This window comes from Salmo salar, chromosome 20 (genome assembly GCF_965601325.2).
Source record: "Salmo salar chromosome 20, fSalSal1, whole genome shotgun sequence".
NCBI lineage: Eukaryota > Metazoa > Chordata > Actinopteri > Salmoniformes > Salmonidae > Salmo > Salmo salar.
The window spans coordinates 6,816,314-6,836,575 of NC_138310.1; the positions used below are offsets into that span (position 1 = coordinate 6,816,314).

The following is a 20,262-nucleotide window of genomic DNA, read 5'->3' on the forward strand; positions in this document are numbered from 1 at the left end:
GATGATACAGTGCTATTTCTGCCTAACTAATGATGGGAACAAACATGAAGCGTTAACATGAAGCCGTTCCTCCGTCCCGATAAGCACGTGCTGTTTCCCTGGTATTACATTGTGCGATATTACATTGTGCGAGCACGTTGGATTCAATTTCCATTTGCACCTCTAAAGTTATCACATTAGCTTTGCTCCTTGTAATTATATTGCCCTGCTCATAGATTTGTATCAAACGTAAGTCATTTTCTTTACTTTTTGGCTGTCGACTCGGTTCATTTCCTATGTACCCTCCCGTCGACTCAGATTGGGTTTATTTAGTCAAACATTTTCCAGAGTGTCTGTTTTTGAATTTGTCAATGCCGACCGCGTTCATGCGTTTCCTTGTTGCGTGGCTATAGTGTAGCGTTGTGTAGTGAAGTAACAGGTCCGTGTTGCATAAGAGAGGCTGTGTTGTGTGACCAGGAACAGGTGTCTTTCTCCTTGGTGCCATGCTTGAGTTGTGTGCCACCTCCCCACACTGTGCTGGAGAGACCGAGTCTGCTTCTTGTTCTCCTTCTTTACAGAGCAAGGTTCCAGTTGATCAAGAAACAATTAGACAAAGCTCCGGGAACAACGCCTTGTCAGAATGTCACTGCAGTTCACCAGCTACGTAGGTGCTTATATTTTTTCACTTTTGTCTTTCTCTCTCTCTCTCTCTCTCTCCCTTTTTCTCTTGCTCTTTCTCTCATTTCGCAGACCATCCATCCAAGCCGAGCAACAAGCCAAAACAGTACCAGCACAAGAGACAGAAGGGCGGCCCGGTCTCTGAACTTGGACCAATATAGCCGTATGGTGGCTGAGCGCTCAACTACCAGTGACGTGCGCCACTGCCCAGCCCCAACCCAAACCCCGGCCCCACCCCTTTCCTCCAGTGGGCCCGTGGGAGGCAGGGACCCTTCAGGGGCCCCCAGGAGACCAGAAGAGGCTCTGTCCTCATCATCAGAGGCAGGGGCTCTCAGGAAAAGTGAATACCCAACCAGCCAGATCCCCCGGGCGATGGGGGTGGGGGGCAGCAGCTCCAGCCTCCAGAGTCGAGGCAGCCCCTGCCGAAGCTGCCTCTCCTCAGACAGCGAGAGAGCCCCCGTGCCGAGCCCCCGCCAGCCTCCTCCTCCCTCCTCCACCACCACCTCCTCTTCCTCTTTCACGGGCCGCCTAGGCCAGCCCCCCAGAGGGCCCTTGTCCCTGCACATGTACAGCCGCAAGAACGTCTTCCTGCAGCACTCGCTCCACACTGCTGAACTACAGGCCTTGGTCCAGCATAACGGCTGAGGCGCGGGCAGCACGCACGCACACACACAAACACACACACGCACCTTTCACTTTTCCCATATACCCTAAACATATCATTGAATGGACACATCACCATCTGAATCATGGAAGTGAAGGTAATCTCTGGAAGTTATCCAACAATCAGTGTCATAACTCCCAAGCATCCTCCGTTCACCTCAAATCCAACCCATGTCTTACATCTCATTCTCTCAACCCTAGCTCCTCCTGATCAGAGTTTGCTATGACAGACACTTTAAAACGATCTAGATCACATCATTGGGACATTTGCTTCTCTTCTTAAACACATATTTTGTGTTACACTGTCCAACCAACCTCCAAACAGTACCTCGGGTAGGTACATGTCTACATGTGTTTCTTTGGTTCTGTGCACTTGACCATTTTAACATTTTATTACTGTAGAAGGCTGATAGATGTGCTCACTTGAACACACACCAGTCAGTCAGCCTGCCTGCTAGCATTAACAAGGCACTCGTCCATCTATCACGTTAGATTAGCACTGAATGTTGAGCGTTTGCTTAGAGGTGCTAATGTCCACACATGCGTGAACACACACACACAATCTAGCGCCATAGGGAATTAACTAATGTGAGAGTTGTAGCTACATTAGCAAAGCTGAACATGACCAAACCATGCTGCTCATTGCACTGACAATGTGACCAACATAAACTACATGCCCAAAAGTATGTGGACACCTGCTCACCGAATATCTCATTCCAAAATCATGGGCATTAATATGGAGTTGGTCCCCCCTTTGCTGCTATAAAAGCTTCCACTCTTCTGTGAAAGCTTTCCACTAGATGTTGGAACATTGCTGCGCAAACTTGCTTCCATTCAGCCACGAGCATTAGTGAGGTCAGGCACTGATTTTGGGCGATTAGGCCTGGCTCGCAGTCGTTGTTCTAATTTATCCCAAAGGTGTTCGATGAGGTTTAGGTCGGGCTCTTTGCCGGCCAGTCAAGTTCTTCCACACCGATCTCGACATACCATTTCTGTATGGACCTTGCTTTGTGCACGAGGGCAATGGCTGAAACAGGAAAGGGCTTTCCCAAAACTGTTGCCACAAAGTTGGAAGCACGTAATCATCTAGAATGTCATTGTATTCTTTAGCATTAAGATTTCCCTTCACTTTAACCCTAGCCTGAACCATGAAAAGCAGCCCCAGAACATTATACCTCTTCCACCAAACTTTACAGTTGGCACTATGCATTGGGGCAGGTAGCGTTCTCCTGGTAACCACCAAACACAGATTCGTCCATCGTACTTACAGATGGTGAAGAGTGATTCATCACTCCAGAGAACAAGTTTCCATTGCTCCAGAGTCCAATGGCGGCAAGCTTTTTTTTAAACTATTTGTATTTTATTTAACAAGGCAAGTCAGTTGAGAACAAATTCTTATTTACAATGACAGCCTAGGAACAGTGGGTTAACTGTCTTGTTCAGGGGCAGAACGACAGATTTTTACCTTGTCAGCTCGGGGATTTGATCTAGATACCTTTCGATTACTGGCCCAACGCTCTAACCACTTGGCTACCTGCCGCCCCAACACTCCTGCCGATGCTTGCCATTGCATATGGTGATTTTGTAGGCTTGTATGCGGCTGCTTGCCAATGGAAACCCATTTCACAACGTTCCAGACGAACGTTACTTCCAGAGGCCGTTTGGAACTCGGTAGTGAGTGTTGCAACCAAGTACAGACGATTTTTACGCACTACGCGCTTCAGCACTCTCCGGTCCCATTCTGTGAGCTTGTGCGTCCTACCACTTCGCAGCTGAGCCGTTGTTGCTCCTAGACATTCCCACTTCACAACAACAGCACTTACAGTTGACCGGGGCAGCTCTAACAGGGCAGAAATTTGACACACTGACTTGTTGGGAAGGTGGCATCCTATTACGGTGAAAGTCACTGAACGTTGAAAGTCACTGAGCTCTTCAGTGAGGCCATTCTACTGCCAAAGTGTGTCTATGGAGGTTGCATGGCTGTGTGCTCTATTTTATACACCTTTCAGCTACGGGTTTGGTTGAAATACCCAAATCCACAAATTTTGAAGGAGTGTCCACATAGTTTTGTATATATAATGTAAGTGCATCCTCCTTGTATCGCCAAATCCTGCAGTCAAAGATCCCAACTCAGATTTTTACACACACAGACAAGCCCATTTTAGGGAGTATCATTCATTACAGGTCCAATGCAGCTGTTTTTATTTCAATATCAAATCATTTCTGGGTAACAATTAAGTACCTTATTGTGATTGTATGCAATTAAAATGGTCAAAATGAAACAGAAATTGCTTTTTAGCAAAGAGCAATTTCTCAAGCTAGGTCTGAGTTGGGAGGTGAAAACTAGCTGTTATTGGCAGAGATGTTTGTAACTTTTTTTCTTGGTCTATTAACTAATTTACCGCCTGGTGATGTCACCAGGTAGATCAAACTCCATCCCACCCAAAATAGGCAGACATTTCAGGCAGTGTTTTCAAACAGCTCTTACACTGAAAGGGCATTATTATCTTTTTCACTATTTCCCAGTATTATTCCAGCCTCATAGTGTGGAAATGTATATAAAATACAGGAAAACACGTTTTTGACTTTCACGGGGCCTTTAACCTTTTAGTAATTGCATGCTTTTTATCATTGTAGACACACATATTTTGTACAGTGAAAGTGTGTGGGTCAAAAATAGATTTTACAGTCTTTAGTAAAAACAGACATGTCTGTCTGCATTTGACACTTTTTATAAGTGGATATCAGAAACTGGTTGTTGCATCAGGGCCTGTATTCATAAAGTGTCTCAGAATAGGTCTGATCCAGGATTTGTTTTGTCTTTAAGATCCTGATGAATATGAAGACTTGGATAGGAGGTTCCTGATCCTAGATCAGCATCTTACTCCGAGACACATTACAACGGAGTATTGTATGAGAATAGAACCCTATCCTTGTACTGTCACTAATTTAAGGCAGTGGGTATTGTTCAAGGCACAGCATTTAATAAGTAAGTAATCATGTTTGTAGAACACCATCATGATAGCAATGTTGACGATACATGAGGATACTTGTCTTTCGAGATGCGTTTACAAAAACGGTCATGAGCTGTAATGGTAAAGTATATAGTAGTATACAGTTGTCAGTAGAGTCTTGCGGGAGAAAGCCTGTCTGTTTGTCGTCACTGTAAGCAGCAGAAAGTGGTACAGAATGCTCCATTATAGTTGGAGTGGAAGCAAGGACTCGTAGAGGTGAAGGAAACCCTGAAGAAACGCAGCTTTACCCCCCGCGGTCCAGCTCCACTCCCTCAGGTCTACTGCTCCACTTTATTTCCCTCCTTTTCTCGCTCTCTGTTTCTTTCTCCTTCACTCTCGTCCTCTGCTCTCCCTCTCTCAGCCTACATACACAAGCCCTGAATTCTCACACCCAGAGAGCGGCCTGGAGGAGGGCGTGTATTCAGTGTGCTATCTATCCTGTCTTTAGCGGGGATCGTTGTATCACATGACTACAACGAGGGCTAGTGGAAGAAGCCAGCTGCACTTACCCATGATGACGTCTTGCCAAACACAGCCAGCACACCAGCTTTTATCCCCCAAGCGTTTGACCCCCGATTCAACTGTATATGTTTGATACGGACCTTCTCAGCTTCTTTATTGCAATTTTGGGATATATCAACATACTGTTCTTAGAACAAAGATTGAGATTAAAAAGAGGAATTCGTATTATAAAGGCATAGTTAAAAGGATAAAGTTGCGTGTTTGAGTTTTGAACAATCGTGTATACAACTGAAGAACAAGGATGTATTCTCTTGTAGTGGACAGAGCAAGAGTCTCATTAACTCACGATTCTTAACTGACCATACAGTAGAGGACACTTCATTCACTTTTAGCTCACCTATTTGTTAGCTTTATTTGATGTTTTGTGAGATTGGCTCACAAAGACTTATGTCACCATTTTTATGAAGAACATGACTGTAATTATGCACTGGTGATGTGACGTTATATACTGTATATTGTACATAAATTCATATTGACAGGTTGTATCTAAGTTGATTTAAGGTTATTTAAAAATATATATATACAGGGTTCATAATGTAGAGAAATTTGAGATAAAAAAATCTGTTAAGTGTTATAAAATCAAACTGGAATCTCTCTCGACCACAATCGTTGTTGATTAAATGTTTTACCGACTAATTTTCATTGTATTATTTACTCCTATTAAAACATAAGAGGTGTGCGATGTTGTCTTTGGTGGTATTGAACCAACCTTCCTCAGTTTGTTTCATTTGGGTGTTGGGTTATTACTAATTATGCTTGGATAACTTTGTCCCGCTTGGTTGACTGCTACTGTTTTCAAAATAGTTGAAGAAACCCTCCATTAGCTCTAGAGATGTCTACTGGCTATGACAGAGGAGTGGAGGAGAACGCCTTCATAAAACACCTCAACCAATAAATCTCCTGTTGATTAACACTGTGTTCATACAGTGAATGTCGCAGAACTCTTTAAAAAGATTTCCATGAAGAGCCAACGTGATTCCTGTAAGAGAGGCATGCTTGTTCTACATAGCACATTTCAATCTGACCGTTGACAACGTTTCACCACTGAATGCAACCCAGGTTTGTCTGGTAGTTTTATCAACATTTACATACAGTCGGGTCAAAAATAGTTGGCACCCATGATAAAGATGAGTAGTAAAGACTCAAATAATACTTCTACTGAGCAACGTTATGTGTGTAGAATGACACAATTACATGTGTATATCTAAAGACCTGCATCGCTATACTGAGATTTGCTGTTTCGACAAGGATGTATTTGGGTGTTTTTGGAGCGTTTGTTTTTTCAGGGCCCCATACGACACAACGATGAGGATGTCATTTGCGGTAAGTTTATAGAAAAACAAATGAAATCACAAAAAAGGTGTCTGGATCCTTATATAATGTTCCATTTACATAAAAAATGTAGATTTGTTTGTAAAAATGAGACGACTAAAAGATGTGCAACATAAAAATACTGTCCCATTTACATTGTGTAATTTATTGCCAGTCTAAAACTATCTCCTAGAGATAGGCTTTCCAAAGTCAAAGCAACTTTGCCACGGTAGTGTACCAGTTGGCTGAAGCTAATTGGTGAAGTAATTTGTCTGACGCTTCCCCCATGCGGACACGCATCAAACCACACCCCGAAACCAACTCGCGTTTGAATTCCGTCATGGCTTCTAGCATTTCTTAATGAACCAAACCTGAAACGGGGACAAATCATGAAGTGCAGTCACCCTTTACCAAGGGAAGCAAAACAGCCCCATAACATCAAAGATCAACAACCATAAATTACATCAGTTGAGGTTAATTTCTGCAAATGCATCCTTCTTTTGAAGGACCCACCACTGTTGTGCGTGGCCGAAGAGCTCTATTTTCATGTCACCAGACCATACCACCAGCTCCAATCCAAGTGCCAATGTCGTTTAGCAAACTCCAGGCTTTTACATTTGTTGGTTGCTCTCAATAAAGGCTTTATTTCTGGCAAACCTTTCAAAGAGCTTATAGACATGGTGGTGGCATCGAATTGTAGAATTGGAGACTTAAGATGCGGCCAAGTTCTGTAATTCTCAAGTTTTGTCCCTTGGATTTTACAGTGAACAAAAATATAAATGGAACATGCGGTTGTACATATCAATCCAGAGCATCCCAACCATGCTCAATGGGATATATGTCTGGTGAATATATAGGCCATTGAAGAACTGTGACATTTTCAGCTTCCAGGAATTGTGTACAGATCCTTGTGACATTGGGCTGTGCATTATCATGCTGAAACATGAGGTGATGGCGGCGAATGAATGTCACGACAATGGGCCTCAGAATCTCGCTACGGTATCTCTGTGCATTCAAATTGCCATCGTAACTTATGCCTGCCCATATCATAACCCCACCGCCACTATGATGCACTCTGTTCACAACATTGACATCAGCAAACCGCTCGCCAACACAATGTCATAGTGTCTGACATCTGCTCGGTACAGTTGAAACCCGGAGCACACTTCTCCAGCGTGCCAGTGACCATCAAAGGTGAGCCATTGTCCACTGAAGTCGGTTACGATGCCAAACGGCAGTCAGGTCAAGACCCTGATGAGGACGAGGAGCACGCAGATCAGCTTCCCTGAGACCATTTCTAACAGTTTGTGCAGAAATTCTTCGGTTTTGCAAACCCACAGTTTCATCAGCTGTCCGGGTGGCTGGCCTTGGACGATCCCGCAGGTGAAGAAGCCGGATGTGGAGGTCCTGGGCTGGCGTGATTACACTTGGTCTGCAGTTGTGAGGCTGGTTGGACATACTACAAAGTTCTCTAAAACAATGTTGGAAGCAGCTTATGTTAGAGAAATTAACATTCAATTATCTGGCAACAGCTCTGGTGGACATTCCTGCAGTCAGCATACAAATTGCACGCTCCCTCAAAACTTGAGACATCTGTGGCATTATGTTGTGTGACAAAACTTCACAAGGTGCACCTGTGTAATGAGAATGCTTTTTAATCAGCTTTTTGATATGCCACACTTGTCAGATGGATAGATTGTCTTGGCAAATGAGAAATTCTCAGTAACAGGGATGTAAACAAATTTGTGCACAAAATTTGAGAGAAATAAGCTTTTTGTGTGTTCTGGAATATTTTTGAATTTCAGCTCATGAAACATGGGATCAACACTTTACATGTTGCGTTTATATTTTTGTTCACTGTACTTTGCCTCCCGAACTGTCTTCCTTACTGTGCGTGGGGCCAAGATTCATTTGCGTTCCATAAAAGGCAAGTTTACCATTGTTCCAGTGGTAGTAAACTTCTTAATCTTAGGGATAGGGGGCAGTATTCGGAAGTTTGGATGACTGAGGTGCCAAAAGTAAACTGCCTGTTACTCAGGCCCAGAAGTTAGGATATGCATATAATGGTAGTATTGGATAGAAAACACTCTAAAGTTTCTAAAACTGTTAAAATAATGTCTGTGAGTATAACAGAACTGATATGGTAGGCGAAAACCTGAGGAGAATCCATCCGGATTTTTTGTTGTCAATGAGGTCGCCACTCATCGAAATGGCTGTCTATGGGAAAATCAAAGGCATACCTCCCAGATTGCAGTTCCTAGGGCTTCCCCTAGTTGTGAACAGTCTTTAGAAAGAGTTTCAGGATTGTTTTTTGAAAAATTAGCTAGAATTTGTAGTTTTTCAAAGTGGCTCCCATTTTGACTGTAGTATTGTGGCGCGCGTGGATGAGGGCGCGCACTTCGTTATTTATCTCCGGTAATGAACATACTATTCTCCGTCTTAAATTGTATCGTTTATTTACATATTAGGGAACCTGAGGATTGATTAGAAACGTTGTTTGACTTGTTTGGATGAAGTTTATTAGTAACTTTTTGGATTCCTTTGTCTGCATGTTGAAAGACTGGAACAGGCGGATTACTGAATCAAGCGCGCCAACTAAACTTTTTTGGGATATAAAGAAGGACTTTATCGAACAAAATGACCATTTGTTATGTAGCTGGGACCCTTGGGATTGAGGAAGATCAGAGGAAGATCTTCAAAGGTAAGTTATTTATTTTATCGCTTTTCTGACTTTCGTGACGCCTCTGCTTGTTTGGAAAATGTTTGTAATGCTTTTGTACGTGGGATGCTGTCCTCAGATAATTGCATGGTATGCTTTCGCCGTAAAGCCTTTTTGAAATCTGACAAAGCGGTTGGATTAACAAGAAGTTAAGCTTTTAAACGATGTATGACACTTGTATTTTCATGAATGTTTAATATTACGAATTTTGTATTTTGAATTTTGCGCTCTGCAATTTCTTCGGATGTTGTCGAGGTGGGGCGCTAGCGGCACGCCTAGCCCAAAGAGGTTTTAATTGTTGCCCTAATAGTGGTAAGTGTTCTATTTCATATTTCAGCTATTGTTTTGTACCCATTGCCTGATTTATGACGATCAACAACAATTTCAAATCAAACTTTATTTGTCACATGCGTCGAATACAACAAGTGTATGTTTACTTAGAAGCCCTTAACCAACAGTGCAGTTCAAGAAGAGTTAAGAAAATATTTATAAAATAAACGAAACTAAAAAATTATAAAAAGTAACACAATAACAATAACGAGGCTACAGGGGGTACCGGTACCGAGTCAGTGTGCAGGGGTAAGGGTGTGCAGGGGTAAGGGTGAAGTGACTATGCATAGATAATAAACAGAAAGTAGCAGCAGTGTATTAAACAAATGGAGGGGTGGGGTGTCAATGTAAATAGTCCGGTGGCCATTTGATTAATTGTTCAGCAGTCTTATGGCTTGGGGGTAGAAGCTGTTAAGGAGCCTTTTGGTCCTAGACTTGGCGCTCCGGTACCGCTTGCCATGCGGTAGCAGAGAAAACAGTCTAAGACTTGGGTGACTGGAGTCTCTGACAATTTTATGGGCTTTCCTCTGACACCGCCTATTATATAGGTCCTGGATGGCAGGAAGCTTGGCCCGATTGATGTACTGGAACGTAAACACTACCATCTATAGCGCCTTATGGTCAGACGCAGAGCAGTTGCCATACCAGGCAGTGATGCAACCAGTCAGGATGCTCTCGATTTGTCTCTTTGATTGTGAGCTCTTTGCCTTTTCCAATGTTTATGGATGACAAAGTGATTCTACATGCGTGTTACCCCATTATTATACCCCAGTGAGACAGGAAGCCATGGAAGGCATAATACAGTGACTTGCGAAAGTATTCACCCCCTTGGCATTGTTTCTATTTTATAGCCTTACAACCTAGAATTAAAATAGATTTTTGGGGGGTTTGTTTCATTTGATTTACACAACATGCCTACCACTTTGAAGATGCAAAATATTTTTTATTGTGAAACAAACAATAAGTAAGACAAAAAAATGGAAAACTTGAGCGTGCGTAACTATTTCTCCCCCCCCCCCCCCCAAGTCAATACTTTGTAGAGCCACCTTTCGCAGCAATTACAGCTGCAAGTCTCTCGGGGTATGTCTCTATAAGCTTGGCACATCTAGCCACTGGGATTTTTGCCCATTCTTCAAGGCAAAACTGCTCCAGCTCCTTCAAGTTGGATGGGTTCCTCTGGTGTACAGCAATCTTTAAGTCATACCACAGATTCTCAATTGGATTGAGGTCTGGGCTTTGACTAGGCCATTCCAAGACATTTAAATGTTTCCCCTTGAACCACTCTAGTGTTGCTTTGGCAGTATGCTTAGGGTCATTGTCCTGCTGGAAGGTGAACCTCCGTCCCAGTCTCAAATTTCTGGAAGACCGAAACAGGTTTCCCTCAAGAATTTCCCTGTGTTTAGTGCCATCATTCCTTCAATTCTGACCAGTTTCCCATTCCCTGCCAATGAAAAACGTCCCCACAGAATGATGCTGCCACCACCATGCTTAACTGTGGGACGTTGTTCTCGGGGTGTGGAGAGGTGTTGGATTTGCACCAGACATAGTGTTTTCCTTGATGGCCAAAAAGCTCAATTTTAGTCTCATCTGACCAGAGTACCTTCTCCCATATGTTTGGGGAGTCTCCCACATGCCTTTTGGCGAACATCAAATGTGTTTTCTTATTTTTTTTTCTTTAAGCAATGGCTTTTTTTCTGGCCACTCTTCCATAAAGCCCAGCTCTGTAGAGTGTACGGCTTAAAGTGGTCCTATGGATAGATACTCCAATCTCCACTGTGGAGCTTTTCAGCTCCTTCAGGGTTGTCTTTGGTCTCTTTGTTGCCTCTCTGATTAATGCCCTCTTTGCCTGATCCGTAAGTTTTAGTGGGCGGCCCTCTCTTGGCAGGTTTGTTGTGGTGCCATGTTCTTTCAATTTTTTAATAATTGACTTAATGGTGCTCTGTGGGATGTTCAAAGTTTTGGATATTTTTTTATAACCCAACCATGATCTGTATTTCTCCACAACTTTGTCCCTGACCTGTTTGGAGAGCTCCTTGGTATTCATGGTGCCGCTTGCTTGGTGGTGCCCCTTGCTTAGTGGTGTTGCAGACTCTGGGGCCTTTCAGAACAGGTGTATATATACTGAGATCGTGTGACAGATCATGTGACACTTAGATTGTACACTGGTGGACTTTATTCAACTAATTATATGACTTCTGAAGGTAATTGGTTGCCCAGATCTTATTTAGGGGCTTCATAGCAAAGGGGGTGAATACATATGTGCGCACCACTTTTCAGTTTTTAGTTTTTTAAAACATTTTTGAAACAAGTAATTTTTTTCATTTCACTTCACCAATTTGGACTATTTGGTGTATGTCCATTACATGAAATCCAAATAAAATTACAGGTTGTAATGTAACAAAATAGGAAAAACGCCAAGGAGATATGTCACGGCCGTCGTAAGGATTGGACCAAAATGCAGCGGGTATGTGAATGCTCTTATTTACTTTTTATTAGAACACTACACAAAAACGAACGACAGCTAAACAGTTTTGCAGGCTAACCCCAGCAGTGCAAAAACAACTTCCCACAAAAGACAGGTGGAAAAAGGGCTACCTAAGTATGGCTCCCAATCAGCAACAACGATGTACAGCTGTTCCTGATTGAGAGCCATACCAGGCCAACACAAAGAAATACACAACATAGAAAGAACATAGAAATACAAAAACATAGAACAATACCCAAAACCCCGACAACACAAAACAAACACACCCCTGCCACGCCCTGACCAAACTACAATAACAAATAACCCCTTATACTGGTCAGGACGTGACAAGATAAATACTTTTGCAAGGCACTGTACACTTCCTTAAACTGGGATTAACTTAAAAAGACAGAATGTTAATGCAGGTTTAATTTTGTTTGATTTGATTTCTTTAGGGTTGCCAATAATTTTGACACTTAGCTTTTTGAGAAATAGAAATATGACTTGTTAAACAAAATCTTTCTCTGAGCAATTGTATTAGTACAAAACAAAAAAATAAAAATTGTTGCATACAATATAGCTCAGTATTTAAATGTTAAATATTCAATTCATTTTATACATTATTTTTTGCTTGTCTTTCATCAAATCAAGCTTTATTTAAACAGCACATTTCAGACATGGAATGCAACGCAATGTGCATCACAGGAAAAAACGAATTAAAACTATGAAAATAAAAACATAAATATACTACACAAATATACTACACAACAAACATAAAAGGACAAAAAGAAAAAGAATAATAATACAAATTGAATGACTAAAATCTCCCTAAAGAAAAGCAAAGCATAAAATATGTTTTAAAATCTCTTTTAAATATGTCCACAGTTTCGGCCCCCCTCAGGTTATTTGGCAGGCTATTCCTGAGGCTGTGTTCATAATAACTCAAGGCTGCCTCTCCATGCCTCTTGGTCCTAGGCTTTGGGATAGTTAAAAGGCCAGTACCAGAGGACCTGAGGGACCTACAGGTACATAACTTAAAAGCATGTCTGACATGTATTGAGGTGCACAATCGTGGATTCATTTAAAAACCAATAGAATAATCTTAAAATAAATTCTAAAACTCACAGGCAGCCAGTGCAGAGACCTTAAAACCAGTGTAATGTGTGCTCTCTGTCTGGTCTTGGGCAGTACCCGTGCTGCAGCATTCTGTATGTTTTGCAGTTGACCAATGGCTTTCTTGGGTAGACCAGACAGGAGAGTATTACAGTAGTCAAGCCTGCTTGTAATCAAAGCATGGATGAGTCTCTCTTTATCAGCCTGAGAGAAAATGGCCGCACCTTGACAATGTTCCTCAGGTGGTAGAAAGCTATTTTGGTCACATTCCTTAATGTGTGACTCGAAATTGAGTTCAGAATCTAAAATAACACCTAGGTTTTTTTTAAGGGTGTCAATAATTTTGGACTTATCAGTATAGATAAGGACAACAGTTGGGCTTTTGAGCTCACTTTATCAGTGTTGAGTGTCAGTACAGTGTACAGACCCTCCCTGGCTTACAGCCATTTGCGACCCATTGATCGATGTCACTAACATGTTTTGAAGCCCAGCCGCTGAATATCTATGTCACGCTGTCGTTTGTCACAATCAGAGTGGACGTGGATCCATCTCTCTGCTCTATCCTGCCTGTCACCCCTTCTTATTGCATTGCCACTTGTTTATTACTAACAGCTCAGATGCCTGTAAGTGAACCACAGTGTCTTCCCTACTCTGTAAGCCTCTCAAAGTTATATCTCTCTTTCTCTCTCTCTCAAGGCTCCCTGGCATGCTTTTCACTTCTCTCATCTCCCTTTCATCCTTAACTAGTTTTAGGCCTAAAAGGAGGCCAGGGCTAAACTTGAAAACGCCACCCGCGTCACAGGGAATTAAGAGTTCCTTGTGAATAAAGGCAGCAAAGGCACCGCAAAGATAAATGGGAATGTTGACTTTGATGGAGGCGGCCATTGAAATAAAGAAACCTTTTGTTGATGCTCATCTCTGCCACTGTGAAATTGCATCTGTTATGTGTGACACTTTGGTATATATCTCACCGACGCACTGAAGTCTGGGTTTTGGGCTGTGCTGTTGCTGGTAGGCGATTCTGTATGGTTCGTGCTGTCAGAGTAGCAGTTTTTTGATTGTATTTCAATGAAGCCCCGTCAACATTGAATCGGTCATCCGTCTTATTGGAAAAGGAACTAGGAAATAATTAAATCAAACTTGGTTGCATCCCCAGGTTTTCTCTGTAAGGAAATATAAACCACAGCTATTGTTTAAGGTCACATATATTTAAGTATTCTATAATCATTTGATCCCGTTATTCATCCTACATATCAACATAAAGATTCTATTCACCTGCTCAGTAGATGCCTTAACACAGGGTACCATACAGTTTTCAAATTACATTAACTTCATAGCATATCCCTCTTGTCATTACTGTGTTAGCAACCTGGACTCAGGGGTAGACGTAACATAGTAAATGTAAATCCGGGACACTCACATTTTTTTGTGGATCGCCATCATCCATTTCGTATGATATGTTACAAATTGCAATTCGTACAATATGTTATGAATTTTTTTAACGTATGATGTTACTATTTCCAATTTGTTAATGGCTAAGGTTAGATAGGGGGCTAATGTTAGCTCGGTTAGGGGTTAAGGTTAGGGGAAGGGTTAGCTAGCATGCTAAGTAGTTGCAAAGTAGCTAAAAAGTAGTAAGTAGTTGCTAAAATGCTAAAGTTTCCCGTAATGAGATTCGAACACGCAACCTTTGGGTTGTTAGACGTTCTTAAAAAGTTGCTAATTAGCTAAATGGTAAAGGTGTCCGTGATTCGAACACGCAACCTATCCCACCCACCCTTCCACCCCAACCAACTAACCTACATTTGTTTTTGGCTTATTAAGTAACCTTCTGTCTTATGTAACCATACCAAACCTACCATATCATACTTATTTGACTGTCCCGATTTTACTATGTTACGTCTAGTGTTAATCAACCCTAACCCATCCAGTGGTAGTGGTCCTCTGTGGCTCAGTTGGTAGAGCATGGCGCTTGGATTGTGGGTTCGATTCTGGTTCGGTCCACGCATATGAAAAGTGTATGTACACATGACTGACCGTATGTCACTTTGGATAGAAGCGTCTGCTAAGTGGCATACTTTATATTACATATTATTATATTAGATGTGGTAGTAGTTTCACATATCCATAAGAAGAGAGATGTGACACAGGCTGCTTTGACAAGATGTCTTCCAGACACATGTAGCCTTAGCATTAGATCCTAGTTTTAATCTCACTATCCAGGAACCGTGCCCACTGGTGTGCTATAGTATGAGCCACCCTCAGAGCTTCAGGCCACAGTTATCAGGGCGACAGGCTGTGCCAACGCCCCTCAAACCCAGGGAAGGTCAGTGTGTGCCCAGTGACCACGGCCCGCCACTCCCCTCGCCCCCTGTGGAGATGTCCGTCTCTCAGCTGGCTAACAGCGATGCCCTCTAGAGTCACCCCCAGAGAGACACGCTGGCACATGGAGATACCAGTGCCTGCCAAGGGGAGAGAGGTTTACACAGACTTAATGCAGACCACTGTGAAGGGAGAGGAAGAAGAAAGATAATTGGCAAACAATTGGGTAGGTGACATCTGCATTTCACATAAAGCAGTATAAGGGTTTATATCACTAGTGTTTATAAACAAGAGACTGCGTAATTGTGTACTGTCATATAACATAGTATGAACCGTTGCCCTAAAGGGCTGCCAATGTCAGGGTTTGAGAATACTCCCAGCCTCTCTTCCCTGTTTTTATTATTATTGTCATCCAAAGGGACTTTGCTGTAGCCCTGGCCATTTTTAGAGTACTGTGTGTGTAGTGTGTTTGTATGGAGGAGGGCAAACAGTCTTGTTGATCTAACAACATCAGATTGGAGTATCTCATTCCTCTGAGGCAATTTCCCAGAGATGAGGTTTATGTCTCATGCACACCGGTTGCGTCAAACTGCATGTGTTCCAGCAGAAGAACAAAATGAGTCACAGCAGTGCAGATTGCCTCCCGATGAAATTAACAGACTTCTGCCGGAACGCATACAGTTTGATGCAACCAGTGTGTACAAGTCTTGAGGCTGCCTGCCGCAGCTCTGGGGTGTAATATCCTTATCTCCCAGACTTCCAGTCACACAGCCCTCTGCTACAGCAAAAGAAAGGCCACTACTTGTAATCGCAAATGAATACCCTTATTATTCTCTATGTCAAAGAGAAGGAGAGAGAGCGAAAGCCTATTAACCCTTACGATTCCTTAGGAAAACAAAGATGTTCATATGCTCGATGCACAATAATAACGACCGCGGATATTCTATATGATAGCATGTTTCTGGAATTTAAATCAAACCCTAGCGATCGGGCGAGTGATCTGGATTGCAGCGCTGAGGCGGCTACATTTCTGTCAGGGGAGTACGTGGGTGACAGCAGGCTCATTTGCTCTGTGATTATTGTTGGGGTCTTTTTTGGGTGTGAGGGGAGGGAAAAGCCTGTTCCTGTCACCCTGCTCCTTGATTAGGCCAATTATACAGGCCAGAAGCAGACCATATGGAGGCTGCTCTGTTTAAATCTGTCTTTGATATTGAATGATTCCCAAATGGCACCCTATTCCCTATATAGTGCACTACTTTTGACCAGAGCGCTATGGGCCCTCGTCATTATCAAAACCAGATCTAAACACACTGGACAGATAATATAACAGATTACAGTATATTTTAATCTAACTAGGCAAGTCAGTTAAGAACAAATGCTTATTTACAATGACAGCCTAGGAACAGTGGGTTAACTGCCTTGTTCAGGGGCAGAACGACAGATTTTTACCTTGTCAGCTCGGGGATTCGATCTAGCAACCTTTCGGTTACTGGCTCAATGCTCTAACCACTAGGCTACCTGCCACCCATATATGTCCTATCAAATGCATTGATAGGATGATGCAGTCCCAAATCATTTTTACATCAAAATGTAATGCATTATACCTGCTGACTTCTGTGTTACATGTTTTTGGATGGGGGGTGCCGTCGACAGGTAAGGGGTACTCCAGAGTATTTTTCTCTGCTGGTACAGGAGTTTTTTTATTTTATTTATATTGTGGCAGATTTCAGGGAGAGGGGATGGGAGTGGTGACTGAAGGAAGATATCTTGCAGCCTGCTGGCTCCACCCCGAGCCTTATATGGACTTCATGCCCCAACGAGGCAAGCCGGTGGATTATTGAGCCATTGAGTACTTGGGGATAAAAGAGGAAGCGGGCTGCACAAAGAGGGAGAGGACCGAGAGGGAAACTGGTGTTATGGAGAGTGTGAGAAGCGGGAGAATTATCTGTACGATTACCCGTTGTGAATTGGAACTTTCCCACTGTGTGCAAATATCCCTAATAAATTCCCCATTTGCATTCTAGTTGTGCTCCCTGTGCGTATTTGGTTATTGAACTTGGTGATGTGGAAACCCCACACCCTTGAGCCTGCTACATATGGTGGCGAACGCGGGCAAAGCAAACCAAGCCCAATTACTAAACAGACTTGGAGCATAATAGAAGCATTGGTGAAACAGCTGGTGGAGGCGAACATAGCGCAACAGGCTATGTATCGGGAGCTGCTGGAGGAACAGCGTCACCAGACCGCTCTCCTGTGAGCTGAACTCAGCCAGCTGACAGCCGCCCATAGCAGCAGGCGCAGCAGTCTCTCATCTCAAAACCAGTATGTTTATACTGAAACTGACAGAGGCTGACGACATCGAGGCTTACCTCCAAGCCTTCGAGAGGACGGCGGCTAGGGAGAAATGGCCCCATGAGCAATGGGCCAGCCTGTTAGCACCCTTCCTGTCAGGCGCTGCACAGAAGTATCAGGATCTGACGGCTGACGAGGCGACGCATTACGATGGGCTGAAAAAGGAAATTATGCGCCGGCATGGTTACACCCTGATTAACAGGGCGCAAAGATTCCATGATTGGGCGTATGATGCCACAGCGCACCCCTCCCCCCGCATGTGATTAGGCTGGCCAAGAGCTGGCTAACTGCTGAACCACTGACGATCACGCCCATCGAGAAAGTGGTCATAGATACATTTCTACATTCTCTCCCGTTCTAAGCTAAAAAGTTAGGAAGTCAAGCTAACCCGCAGAGCACGGATCAGCTGGTGGAACTGGTGGAAGGTCAGGAGGTGGCTTTGGAGGTCCTGCACAGCAGACAACCACGGAAGGCTGAACCATCCACTCACCCGAAGGAGTGAAAAGGATGGAGGACCCTGCCTAGACCCCGGCCAAGGATGGAGGGACACCAACAGCCAGCTCCCCGAGTAGACACCGCGTCCTGAACCTGGACAGCAGGAAGTGCTACGAATGTGGCGAGCCGGGACACATCGCCTGGAACTGTCCAAACCGCGATGCCCCGATGCCTTCGGCCTCAGCCAGTGAGTTAGCCACCGGGCATCCCTGCGGCTTGCTGGTGACATGCTGGGTTAAGGAGAGTGGTCCTTCCCCTGTCACCCCGATAAGAGCCAAAGGAAAGGACAACACGACACTTTTTGACTCCGGGAGTATGGTGACCCTGATCCGACCTGACTTCACCCAGTCCCCAAACCTGACTGACACCGTGGCCATCATGTACATACACAGTGATACCAAGGACTACCCTACCACACTCCTCCACCTACAGACCACAAAGGGACAACACACGGGGCCAGTGGGAGTTGTCCCAAACCTGCCAGTGCCGGTCCTTATCGGGAGGGATTTCCCGATGTTCCGCCAATTGTGGACCAGTATGTCCGGAGCTGTGGGGAACCGAGGGAACCAGAAAGGAGGAGGAAGCCGGAGAGGCGGAAGGGACGCCAGAAGGAGTGATGCCCAGATGTGTGGATTCCAGGAAGTGGACCCCCAGCTGTCAACAGAACACTTCTCTTTATCCCCCTCTTTGCCTTCCTTTGCTAGCTCCCTAACAGATCTGACCAGGAGCGGATGGCAGTGAGAGGTGAGGGGAGTGGTGATTGAAATAAGATATCTTGCAGCTCGCTGGCTCCACCCCCAAGCCTTATATGGACTTCCTGCCCCAATGAAGCAAGCCGGTGGGTCATTCAGCCATTGAGAACCTGGGGATAAAAGAGGGGGAGGACCGAGAGGGAAATGCGTTTTATGGAGAGTGTGAGAAGTGTGAGAATTATCTGTACGATTACCCGTTGTGAACTGGTTGCTGGATTCCCCCCCCCCTTTCCCATCGTGTGCAAATATCCCTAATAAAATTCCTCATTTGCATTCTAGTTGTGCTCCATGTGCATGTGTGGTTATTGAACTTGGTCACGTGGAAACCCCACACCCTTGAGCCTGCTACAATATATATAAACACTGCTCAAAAAAATAAAGGGAAAACTAAAATAACACATCCTAGATCTGAATGAATGAAATAATCTTATTAAATACTTTTTTCTTTACATAGTTCAATGTGCTGACAACAAAATCACACAAAAATAATCAATGGAAATCCAATTTATCAACCCATGGAGGTCTGGATTTGGAGTCACACTCAAAATTAAAGTGGAAAACCACACTACAGGCTGATCCAACTTTGATGTAATGTCCTTAAAACAAGTCAAAATGAGGCTCAGTAGTGTGTGTGGCCTCCACGTGCCTGTATGACCTCCCTACAACGCCTGGGCATGCTCCAGATGAGGTGGCGGATGGTCTCCTGAGGAATCACCTCCCAGACCTGGACTAAAGCATCCGCCAACTCCTGGACAGTCTGTGGTGCAACGTGGCGTTGGTGGATGGAGCGAGACATGATGTCCCAGATGTGCTCAATTGGATTCAGGTCTGGGGAACAGGCGGACCAGTCCATAGCATCAATGCCTTCCTCTTGCAGGAACTGCTGAAACACACCAGCCACATGAGGTCTAGCATTGTCTTGCATTAGGAGGAACCCAGGGCCAACCGCACCAGCATATGGTCTCACAAGGGGTCTGAGGATCTCATCTCAGTACCTAATGGCAGTCAGGCTACCTCTGGCGAGCACATGGAGGGCTGTGCGGCCCCCCAAAGAAATGCCACCCCACACCATGACTGACCCACCGCCAAACCAGTCATGCTGGAGGATGTTGCAGGCAGCAGAACGTTCTCCATGGCGTCTCCAGACTCTGTCACGTGCTCAGTGTGAACCTGCTTTCATCTGTGAAGAAAACACGGCGCCAGTGGCGAATTTTCCAATCTTGGTGTTCTCTGGCAAATGCCAAACGTCCTGCACGGTGTTGGGCTGTAAGCACAACCCCCACCTGTGGACGTCGGGCCCTCATACCACCCTCATGGAGTCTGTTTCTGACCATTTCAGCAGACACATGCACATTTATGGCCTGCTGGAGGTCATTTTGCAGGGCTCTGGCAGTGCTCCTCCTGCTCCTCCTTGCACAAAGGCGGAGGTAGCGGTCCTGCTGCTGGGTTGTTGCCCTCCTACGGCCTCCTCCACGTCTCCTGATGTACTGGCCTGTCTCCTGGTAGCGCCTCCATGCTCTGGACACTACGCTGACAGACACAGCAAAC

General features: G+C 44.2%; 1 protein-coding gene across 3 annotated transcripts in view; it reads left to right on the plus strand.

The window, feature by feature from the left end:
- Positions 1-5,535, plus strand: part of LOC106580172 (serine-rich coiled-coil domain-containing protein 1) — a 110,006-nt gene extending 104,471 nt beyond the window's left edge. For 2 of the 3 annotated variants that reach the window (XM_014160935.3, XM_082966179.1), the window contains exon 10: positions 730-5,535. In XM_014160935.3, coding sequence (XP_014016410.3) covers positions 730-1,302 — 573 coding nt within the window. In that variant the 3' untranslated portion in view covers positions 1,303-5,535. The remainder of the gene's footprint in view (positions 1-729) is intronic. The other variant, XM_082966180.1, reaches the window with a different exon arrangement.
- The last annotated feature ends 14,727 nt before the right edge of the window (positions 5,536-20,262 follow it).